This window comes from Babylonia areolata, chromosome 11, assembly GCF_041734735.1.
Source record: "Babylonia areolata isolate BAREFJ2019XMU chromosome 11, ASM4173473v1, whole genome shotgun sequence".
Lineage (NCBI taxonomy): Eukaryota > Metazoa > Mollusca > Gastropoda > Neogastropoda > Buccinidae > Babylonia > Babylonia areolata.
The window spans coordinates 37,853,430-37,865,929 of NC_134886.1; the positions used below are offsets into that span (position 1 = coordinate 37,853,430).

At 43.1% G+C, this 12,500-nt stretch overlaps 1 protein-coding gene across 5 annotated transcripts in view; it reads left to right on the forward strand.

Moving 5' to 3' along the window:
• Positions 1 to 12,500, forward strand: part of LOC143287721 (uncharacterized) — a 53,843-nt gene that overhangs the window by 22,327 nt on the left and 19,016 nt on the right. For 4 of the 5 annotated variants that reach the window (XM_076595957.1, XM_076595955.1, XM_076595958.1 and 1 more), the window contains exon 2: positions 536 to 1,632. In XM_076595957.1, coding sequence (XP_076452072.1) covers positions 724 to 1,632 — 909 coding nt within the window. In that variant the 5' untranslated portion in view covers positions 536 to 723. Of the gene's footprint in view, positions 1 to 535; positions 1,633 to 11,575; positions 12,142 to 12,500 lie in introns of those variants that run through there. The other variant, XM_076595959.1, reaches the window with a different exon arrangement.

The following is a 12,500-nucleotide window of genomic DNA, read 5'->3' on the forward strand; positions in this document are numbered from 1 at the left end:
TTGAAGACTGGCAAGTTAGTTGCGAAAAAGGCGTCTGCTATATCGTGTGTGAAACAATTTTTGAAGCAAGCAGAGCGCTTGGCTACATATAAATAGAGTTCATCACCGTTCACGGTCTCTTCATTTGATCTGTTTTAAGCATTCTTCCAAAGTGGACACATGCATGCATGGCTCATCATACCACAATTGTTTCACTCAATCAAGAGCTCCTCATCCAGATTGCTACGTATTCCAGATTATCAGCTAAACAGAACCATACTGACACTTTTGACAAAGAGGAACTCCCATTAGTACATCAGTTTCCTCTTCCTGTTAGGATTTTGGCTGTCCTAAATACGTTTTACACTCATTGAAGACAGAGAACAGACAAATAGGGTAAACCAGTATTCTCTCTCTCTCTCTCTACTCTCACACACACACACACACACACACATATATATATATATGTGTGTGTGTGTGTGTGTGTGTGTGTGTGTGTGTGTCTTTCTGTGAGTTTGTGCGTTTTTTTTTATATATGTGTGTCTGTGTCTCTCAGATAATGACTGTCAAGCCGTGACGACGATACGATCGACTGAGGAAGCTCACACCGCCCCTCTACACCACCCGTCTCAGTAGCCACCCTCATCCCCATCTCCTGCCCCCACCCATCCAGCCACATACCACACCCCTACGACCCCACCAACCCAAACCACTAACCACAACACCTGTCCCAGCCCAGGAGAGATGTTAGAAGAGGAGGAGGCAGAGGCAAACAACACCGAGGAGGGATTTCCCCCTGCTTTCCACCCACGGGCAGAGAGACAGCCCCTCGTGGTGCACCACCACGCGGTCCCCAATGGCCCGGAACCCCCCTCCCTGCCGCCACAACCCCACAAGCGCCCGAACGGAGGGGAACCTGCCAGGTTGCACGTGTCGCCCGAAAGGCAGCCGCTCCTTAACCATCTCCTCCCCCTGCAGAGACCAGATCCCGTGGCCGCCGCTGTGATGACGTCAGAGGAAGAGGACGGGGATTGTGAACTCACACTGACCACCGCTTTCCCTTCGGCTGCGTCACGCTGCCCTCCCGGAACCGCTGAGACAGGTCCGAATGACGTCACACGTCGACCAAACTTGAATGACGAAGAAAATTCAGATGACATCAACGCTCCACGAAACAACGGCGTCAGGGAATCCCCGTCGGAGACCCGATCCCGATCCCGACCACCACGACGTGATGTGACACGTGAGAACAACGATGACGTCAAACACCGTGGAGGAAGTGACGCAAAGTCCGTGATCAGCCTTCGGCACGGTTTCGGTGAGTTTCCGGACCATGACGACAACGACGGTGACGCGGGACTTGGTCACCGTGACGCGTCAGAAGGCGCTGACGTCACGACCACCACGCAGGACAAGCGGTGCAGCAGCAGCAGCATCGGCGGCGGAGGTTGTTCTTCATCATCTCCCGCGGTGGTCCGGAGGAGTGTGACCAGTGACTGTGTGGCGGGGCTGACGGGGTACAATCACGGGCAGGTCCCGAGGCGCGGCGGCCCCCCTGGCCAGAGAGAGGATGAGGAGGAGAGAGTCTCCTCCCATTCTCGTCGTCGACGCCTGAGCTCTGGGGACTGCCCGCACTGGCTTCCGGCTTGGCAGGTGAGTGTTGTGTTGTGTTGTGTTGTGTTGTCGTTCAGACAAATAAGAAGAAAAACACATCTCGTGTGTCAACGAAGAATATATTTCAACAACTGAAAATAAACAACAACAAAAAATGTTGTGTTGTCGCTCGGACAAAGGAGAATTTGGCAGCTCTCTTTATTAATGTTTTGTCTATTGATACGATTTTTTAATTAATTTTTTCAATTGATTTTTTTGCTGTTTTTTTTTTGTTTATGTTTGTTTGTATTATGAGTGATATAGCACTTGTCAATGTGTATATTAAGTGATTGAACGAATGAGCCTACTTCTTGTTTTTGACATCACTCTTTTTGTATTTATTGGATATGTGTAAATGATGACCGAATGTAATGTTTCAGTGCCCCTAGGGGCACACGAAATAAACTCCTTGCCTTGCCTTGCCTTGCCTTGGCATCACAGGACTCAGGACTCAGCAGATGGGGCTTATTAGCCTTGGACGGCAGTCCATCTAGGAGAAGGAGACTCCAGAACTGAAACTATGAGCTGCTCCGAAGGCGGAACATGGAAAGCAACACACACACACACACACACACACACACACACACACACACACACACACACACACACACTACCAATAATACCAATGTTGTGTAAACACAAAGAATGCAGCTAATCCCTAACATTTTCTAAATTTGAAACCAACAGCACATCCAAGACAAATTACAAGTCTAATGTACAGAATTGACTGTTAATTCCAAAAGATGGGGTTGATGACTTTTCTTCCAATATTTCATTAGCCACTGAAAAGATTTTGAATGATTATTCACTGCTTAGAATGTTTTCGGAAAATTTTAAACTCCAGTCCAGTTGGTATCCTCCTTTGATGTATTATAATTTATGTCGTTATTTATATTTACATTGCTGTAAGTTAATACTTGTTGATATGCATACGCATATTCTCCTTCCCATGACACCTCATTCAATACGCACCCACAATCTCTTTAAACTTTGATTTCTTATAGTATACTTTTCCTCTGATACATGACATGAACACTTTCTTACACGAATATTCACACGCATTCCCTTTCCTTTATCCACTACTTTACTCCTTTCCGTTTAAAAACACTTATGGTGACTAGACATTAAACTGAAGATAACACACACACACACACACACACACACACCCAACGCAGGAGAAAACTGGACATGCACGCATCCTACCCACTATGGCCAGGCGTTGGAATGAAGAAGAAGAAGAAGAAGAAGAAGAAGAAGAAGAAGAAGAAGAAGAAGAAGAAGAAGAAGAAGAAGAAGAAGAAGAAGAAGAAGAAGAAGAAGAAGAAGAAGAAGAAGGAAGGAAGGAAGGAAGGAAGGAGAAGATGCACAATTAATAAGATTAACACATCTTGTGTGTAACGAAGAATATATTTATCTTAATTAACAAATGAAAATGAACAAACAGAAACTAATACTGTCATCTGCTGTGGTTTCCCTGACGGTTGCTGTTCCTCTGGCGCCCTCTGTATTCTCTGAGCATGAAGGAAGATAATTCTAATGACAATCAGTAACTTTCGACACAACGGTGAGCAAGTGAGAGAGGAGGAAGAGGAGAAAGAGGAAGAGGAGGAGGAGGAGGAGAGAGAAGTAGGAGGAGTGTGAGGAGAAGGTGTGAGGAGGAGGAGGAGGAGGAAGAAGAGGAGGAGCAGGAGCAGGGGGAGAATGTTGGGGGGAGGGAGGGGGTGGCTGGGGGAGGGGGGGGGTAGAGCAGGAGGAGGAGGGGGAGGAGGAGGAGGAGGGGGGGAGGAGGAGGGGGAGGAGGGGGAGGAGTGAGGAGGAAGTCGAGGAGGAATGATTTTATTTCATGTCCCGTCACATATACTGGTGATTGTAGAATTTTGTTTTGAGGTACTAATCAATGTTCGCATTTGAATGTTATCGTTTAGAAGGACGGAGAGTTGGTGTGTGAGCACTGTATGAATAGTGTGTAAATAACGAAACTAAAATTCACTTGTTTATTTATTTATTTACACGGATCTTTAGATACAGACACTTTGGGAGAAAAAAACAACAACAACAACAACAAACAACAAGAGAGGCAAGGCCTTCAAGACTCACTTGTGACATGCACTTACTACAACAATTGAATCAAAACATACAAAAAATCAACTGCAAAACAAAAGTCATGTGCATCTCCCAACATAGAAAATATAGACCACACAAAGCTGTGTTGGATTTCACATTGGTTTTTTTGTTTTTTGTTTTTTTCCCACTTTATTTTCAAAATTATAGTCACAAAGGAAACAAAATCATTTCTAACTCACACTTGCTTTTATTTAAATGAAAGAGGAAATGCACCGAAGTGTGAGCAACATACAGACACACACAAGATAGGTAATAAAGTTATATACATGTATAAATATATGAGATGTAACTGAACTTTTTGTTAAACTATTATGTAATGCATTATAAACTTAATCATAGAGACAAACAATTAATATAATGTGAAAAAACTCAATATGGGTATTAACAATGTACCTGTGTGCTTTATGATTACAATTAGTACTAGAAAAAATTACATTCACAACACATTTTCATCATATTACAGATTTTTGTGATAACCCTGATTCAGTAAGACCCAACACACACACACACACACATGAAAATAAAAATTCAAATGATAAACATAGGTCAGTTACATTTTATACATGTATTTATATAAATACATAAGATGTAACTGAACAGTGAGCTTTTTACTGTGTATGAAAAACAAAAACTGTTAATTACATAATTATATGCTTATAATTGTTGAGAAAAAGTGTAATACAGTGTGAAAAAATAAATATAGATATTAACAATGTGCATGCCTGTGTGTTTAAAATGATCGTTCAAACTCAAATTTGCTCTAAAAATAAATATAGATATTAACAATGTGCATGGCTATTTGTTTCAAATGATTGTTCAAACTCAAATTTGCTTTTTGTTTAAGTGAAAAAGGATTCAGCTTCATATAAGAAATAAAGTTCAGTTACATTCCATACACAAGATGCATGGTTCAACCTCCCCCCCCCCTCCCTGGAATGGATCAGTCAGGCCAGGGTCTGTTTCCCAGCAGTCTGAAATCAGTTATGTAAACTGCTATCAGTCATACTATATGATTGTTACAGAACCTCACACACACACACACACACACACACACACACACACACACATGAACACAACAAACAACTCTTTCATTTAATAAATATCTATGTATCTTCATGAATAAAGATTTTTTTCTTGTAATCTCTCTCTCTCTCTCTCTCTCTCTCTCTCTCTCTCTCTCCCCCTCTGTGTGTGTCATGCACCTGTAATTCAGTAAATACATTCCACATTTAAATCTATTCTGTGTTCAAAACATGTCTACACAAATACATAATATAATAATAATAATAATAATAATAATAATAATAATTACACACACACACACACACACATGTGAGCACAACAAACAACTCTTTCATTTAATAAATATTTATGTATCCTCATGTATAAAGACTTTTTTCTTGTTATCTCTCTCTCTCTCTCTCTCTCTCTCTCTCTCATATGTGTGTGTGTGTGTGTGTGTGTGTGTGTGAGCGAGTTTGAAGAAATTCAGTATCAAAGTTCAAATTCACAAGACATGTCATAGTATTCAGATCTATATTAAATTGCATGATGTGAATAATACTGATTCAACCCACACATGTTCTGATCTTGGTTATAAAGATGGTATCAAATTGACAGGATCTGTTGTTCAGGATAGCTGTGTGTCGTTTTCGTAGTGCAGGCCCGGGGTAGTTTGCCGCTGATGCAGAAACTGAGCCAGTGGGGAGTTGTCAGACTGGTCAGTTTTACTTTTCATCAAGGGTATTAACTCTCATGGTTTATTATTTTAACTGTGAATTCCGACTGATTTTGTTTATGTTTTTATGGCAGTTTGGGGCATAATCCAGTAAGTGATGAGGCGTTCACAAATCTGTCTCTGGATAAATATTTAACGGTCTCCTTCTCCAACTTTCCATCACATGTTATCGTGTATTGTTGATTGAATATTGGATTGAACGGGCAGGTCAACTACTTGAAACAAAATGTCGCCCTTCGATGTTGCGAGCACGCGCTTTGAATATGTATAAATATGTGTGCGCAATTGATTTTTGCCCATGACCTTAGAGGCTCAGCCAATAGATCTATAAAGTCCACTCGTAGTATTGATTTTAGTATTTTCCGAAAAAGACCACTTGGGCGAATGAACATAGTGAAAGCCCTGTACACTGAGAGTAAAACACATAAGTTTTTTATGTATTGAGTATAATTTCAAAATGTAATGTTTAAGATGAGAAAGATCAGTTTAAAGCAAATTAACCCCCTAGCATTAATTACAGATTAATTTCCCCTTTTTACTATCTGCACCAAAGACTTGCAAAATAAATATAACTTCCATGCTTAGCAAAAGAAGTTCCTGTTTGAACCAAAAATGATAAAAATGACTGCTCTTGTTGTTGTGTCAGAATATCAGATCAAAGTGCCAAGTTTAGAGAATAAAAAAAATATAAATATAACAGTAAATTCAGCTTGCATATAATTTGGCTTCTATTTTTAATTTTTTTGTGCCCATCCCAGAGGTGCAGTATTATTTTAAACAAGATGACTGGAAAGAACTGAATTATTCCTATTTTTGTGCCAAATTTGGTGTCAACTGACAAAGTATTTGCAGAAAAAATGGCAATGTTAAAGTTTACCACGGACACACACACACACACAGAGACAACCGAACACCGGGTTAAAACATAGACTCACTTTGTTTACACAAGTGAGTCAAAAACAACAACAACAACACAACCGGCATTGAGGTTGGAATGATAGAACTGGTAAATGTTAGGTTGAGGGGGGATGGAAATGGAGGGGGGGGGGAGGGAGGGAGGGGTAGATTTACTCAACATGTTTTAAATCAAGAATTACTAATTTAGGTCTGGTCTGTTCTTTCAGTCTGAGAGTTCCGAGAGAGAGAGAGAATGGCACTGGCAAATGCAAATGCTTTATCGAGGGTAAAGTGGGTACACAGAAAGCTTCTTTACAGCATACCCTCACAAAAACAAACAAACAAAAAAGCAACAACAAACAAACAAAAACCAATCATCAGAGACACATAAGACATATTATTGAACTGTCATCTTCATGAAGATTCAGCGTAAAACAACAAAAAAACGTTAACATGGAAAGCAACACACACACACACACACACACACACTAATATACGCAAATACTTATGAGCTCTTTTCTCTAATCATAAGAAAGAAAGAGAGAGAGAGACAGAGAGAGACACAGACAGACAGAAACAGACAGACAGAGACAGCACAGACAGACAGAAACAGACAGACAGAGACACAGAGACACGCGAACCATCCAGAAGACAAAAAAAAAACAAAAAACACCCACCCCTTCAACAGCGGCCTTCGTTTTTAACTGGATATGTCCGACAACTGCTGATAACGTTGCCGTGACAGCAAGTGACCCTCATACTTAGCAGCTGTACAGACATGCTATGAACATCGACCTTGTTACTACTACCCAACCCGGGGTCTCAGCACCTATCTCTTTTTCTTGTAGTCGCGTCAGTTCGTGTGAGCACAATCAGTCCAGTATTTTAGCAGCTCTGAAGGAAGTCCAGTTATCGTATTGTGGGGGTCTGCTGAGTGAAGGTGGTGTGTGAAGTTTGACGTGTGTCAGGTTGTGGGTTGTGAACTTGGGTGAATGTTTGTAGGGCATGTGCCATGGTGGCTGGAATGCTGGGTGTCGGTGAATACCGCGCGGGACATTGAGAAAATCATGTTGCGGACACTATTGGGAATAATTATGTATTGATGGCATTGTGAACTTCGCGGAAATTGTGATTTTCACGGTCATTGTGACTTTCGCGGTCGTTGGAAATGATGTCGCGGTCATTGGGAATATCGTGTTGCGGACATTGGGAATACGGATGACATTGTGAATATTATATCACGGACATTGGGAATTTCGCGGTCGTTGGGAATATATCACGGTCATTGGGAATATAGTGGACATTGGATATATATTTGACATTGGGAACATCGGGTATTAGGATTATCGTTGACAATGGGAATGTAGTGGACATTATGAATAATGTATATTGAGATTGTCGCGGACGTTGGCAATATCGCGGGCATTGGGAATATCACGTTGCGGACATTGGGAATTTGGAAGACATTGTGAATATCGCGGACATTGTGAATATCGCGGACATTGGGAAGATCACGCTGCGGACATTGGGAATATCGTGGACGTTGGAAATATCAAGTTGCGGACATTGGGAATATCACGTTGCGGACATTGGGAATATCGTGGACATTGGGAACATCTGTGATGTTCCGGACATTGGGAATATCGCGGACGTTGGGAACATCACGTTACGGACATTGGGAATATCGTGGACATTGGGAACATCACGTTGCGGACATTGGGAATATCGTGGACGTTGGGAATATCACGTTGCGGAAATTGGGAATATCGTGGACATTGGGAACATCACGTTGCGGACATTGGGAATATCACGTTGCGGACATTGGGAATATCGTGGACATTGGGAACATCTGTGATGTTCCGGACATTGGGAATATCGCGGACGTTGGGAACATCACGTTGCGGACATTGGGAATATCATGGACATTGGGAATATCACGTTGCGGACATTGGGAATATCACGTTGCGGACATTGGGAATATCGTGGACGTTGGGAATATCACGTTGCGGACATTGGGAATATCGTGGACATTGGGAATATCACGTTGCGGATATTGGGAATATCGCGGACATTGGGAATATCACGTTGCGGACATTGGGAATATCACGTTGCGGACGTTGGGAATATCATGGACATTGGGAGTATCACATTGCGGACATTGGGAATATCACGTTGCGGACATTGGGAATATCGCGGACGTTGGGAATATTGCGGACACTGGATATTATAGCTGACACTGGGAATATCGGATATTAGGATTATCGCAGACATTGGGAATATCGCGGACAGTGAAAATATCGGATATTGGGATTATTGCGGACATTGGGAATATCGGATATGTTGATTGATGTCGGGGGTAAATTCAAACACGCGAAGAGACGATGAAGTGAAGCATGCGTTAGTGTGGGGAGATGGGGGTAGTGTGTGTGTGTGTGTGTGTGTGTGTGGAGAAAGGAGAGAGAGAGTGAGGTATAAGTAGATACACACACACACACACACGCGCACACGCGCACACACACACACACACACACACACACACACACAAGGACACAAATGGTTTCATTGTATAGACCGTGGCCCTTTACAAATGGAGTGCACGAAACTAATGCATCACTAACTTAACCATTGCCTCCTCAATTATGGCAGAAGATTTATGTACGAAGTTCACAACATTTATCACTATTGGTTTGTTTTCGGCAGCCATCAGTAATGCAAATTTAAACATAGACGGATGTCTGTGATATTTATAGGGAATTGAGTCATTCCTGGGTTCACTGTATTGTGGATATTCAAGCAGGAAATGCTTCTCTGTTTGAGGAGAGAGAGAGAGAGAGAGAGAGAGAGAGAGAGAGAGAGGATGGATAGGGCAAAACGAGAGGTATGGGAGACAGACAGACATAGGGAGGAGGAAAGACAAAGGTGGGAGAAACAGAGACAGAAATAGAAAGACCGAGAGAAATACTGACCGAGGAAAAGATCCCCGCACTCACTCACACACACACACACACACACACACACACACACACACACACACACACACACACACACACACACAGCGACGCACGCACGCACACATATCCACTCCATCCCCCGAACACATATTATATAGAGACACACACACACACACACACACATATATATATATATATATATATATATATATATATATATATATATATATATATATATACGAACACACAGGTTTGACGAGATAAGCTCTGTGTTCTGGCGCCCCCGTGTTTGCACACAGCTTAATTCTCTTTCTGCACTTCTGCGAACCCAGCTGATAGTGAAAAGACGCTAAATTAAAGAACGAACACAGATTTGAAACAGACAGAGAACCTGTTTTGATTAATACAATTTGACTCTATAAAGAGTAAGCTTACTGCGTCTTACCCCCCACCCCCACGTCTACCCCCACCCCACCCCCCAAAAAAAGAGAAAGAAAAGGAGAGAAAACTACTGCTACTACTGCCACCACACCTAAAAATCGGCGGAGCTTGAGGAGGAGGAATTTTGTTTAATGTCCCGTCACACATATCGGTGATTGAAGACATTTTGTTAAAGTATTTATGAATACATCTGAGTATTATCGGTTAGAAGGGGTGGGAGATGTGGATGAATGGAGGGTTGGGAGAAACTGGGCAAATGAGGGTAAAAATGTGGGTGAAATTTGGTTGGAGAGAGAGAGAGAGAGGGTATCGGGATCCATTCATTCCATTCATTCTCCTGCCCGGGATGGGCGTAGAGGAGACATGAGGGACGATTCCGTAGTCAGACGACGCCATCCGGTTCTATCTTCTGCCTGTCGTATCAGCGTAGCGCTATCCATATTGGTCCATTCCTTAATGTTGTCCATCCAGCATTTGGCTTGCCTCCCTCTTCGCCTACCACCCTCTAGCGTTCCCTGTAGAACTGTCTTTTGCAGTGAATTGTGGCGTGTCACATGCCCGAACCATGACAGCTTCCTCCTTTTGACCACTGCTAAGAGTGGTTCCAGTGGACCCGCTAGCATGGTTATTTGGCTCTTGACAAAGTCATTGGTCTTTCTGTCCTTCCATGAGATTCCAAGCAATCGTCTGAAGCATTTTGTCTCAAACGTCTGGACTTTCCTAGTAGTCTCTGCTGTTAAAGTCCAACTTTCACATCCATACAGCAGTATGGATAGCACCAGGGATCGGTACAGTTCGATCTTTGTTGGAAAGCTGATCTCTCTGCTCTTCCAAATCTTGCTGAGCTTAGCCATTGCTGATGTTGCGATCGCTATCCTAATCTTTATTTCAGTTGTTGAGCGACCGTCGTTTGTGAGGGTGGAGCCGAGATATCTCGGTATCGGGATACGCATCACTGAAATCGTGACCGTAGCTTGAGTTGCCCGCCAGTGCGCGGAAACGGAAACTGGTCGTTGTTGGTGTAAAATAATGATGTCCGCCACATCTTGGGCCAGGTGTTGCCTGCTCCTCCGTGTACAACCCAGAAAGGATTATGATCGATCAAAGTGGCATTATTGGTATACATGTGATGTGTAGCCACTGAGAAGGCAGACGACGTGTTCAGCTATGGCTTCCGTGCATGTTTGCAAGAGTGGATTGTTAATGATAATATATGATTATGACTGTGGTGGTAAGGGTGAGGTTGTAGCACACATACGAGGCTAACAGTGTGTGTGTGTGTGTGTGTGTGTGTGTGTGAGAGAGAGAGAGAGAGGGTAGCGGGATACGCATCACTGAAATCGTGACCGTAGAAACTGCACGTTTGCGTCCATGAAGGTTACAAAATGTGAAACCCGCTGTGTTTCGTGTTGTTGAAATGGCTTGAAGCTATGCGTGCTGTGCAGCAACAACGAGAAGGCAAGAGCTGTGTGTGTGTGTGTGTGTGTGTGTGTGTGTGTGTAGACAGTTCATAGAATGATGTGGTTTGTTCACACAGGTTTGTAGAACTGAAGGGAAACGTAGCCATAGACGGCCTTTGTGAGCGATGTGTCACACTGTTATTGTGTAGTTTTAGTGCGGTGACAAACAGTATAATGCAACCGATAGGTTTTTTGGGGGGGGGGGGGGGGGGGGGGGGGCACACGTAAAGCTATCGCCCACACAGCTTTGGAACGTGGTTTTATGAACTAGAGAGCTGTGGAGCTGGGTTCGCGGAAGTGAGGAAAGCGGAGAAGCTGTGTGCAAACACGGGGGCGCTAGAACATAGAGCTTATCTCTAGAACACACATTTGTTGAAACAGAGCGCTGTGTGGACATACAGGTGTTGGAACACAGAGGTGACAGAAACTACGTTACTTGGAACAGAGCACTGTGTAAACACAGAGCTGTCAGTAGAACATAGCGCTTATAGAACTCACATTGCTGGCCGGAGCAGATTGCGATATAAACACTGAGCTGTTGGAATATAAAGCTTATATAGAACGCACGTTTGTTGGAACGGAGCTACGAGAAGTCGTGGAAACGCTGTGTGTTAAAGGAAAAAAATGTGGAAGTTAAGACCAGTGGGAAAATATACACTGTGAAAACGCCGAGCTGTGAGATACCAGTAACTTGAACACACCAGACCCGTTTATTTATGACGGTGAAGCCGGCTGCAATCATCCACACGAGAGACTGTAGGACAGTGTTGTGCTGGAGATTTCCATCTCTGGTGTGCGCTAAAGGGGAGGAGACTAAAGGCCTACAGTGTGTTTGGGGGACATTGTCAGTGACACCATGGACAATGACACCAGTTCCAGAAGCCCCATGCTTGTGCGGGTGAGTCATCTATGTCAGTGTCTCTCTTCTTCTCTATGCGCCGTAATTTTCACACAGCCTGTGTGTTTCGTCAGTCAGGACGATTAGGAACCGTGCACACAGCAAGCGAGCAGAGAGATGTTGGTAAAGAATATTCAGACTTGAGTTATAACGCAAAAAAACACAAAAAAAACACCAACAAAAAACAGAAAACAAACAAACAACCCCCCCACCCACCCCCCTCCCCCACAAAGACAGCAGCAACAACATCATCATATCATCATCATCATCATCAACAACAACGACAACACTAAGAAAAGAGACAATGAGAAAGATAGTACTGCCATAGCAGTTCATGTAGACCCGGCCTACGCTGTTTG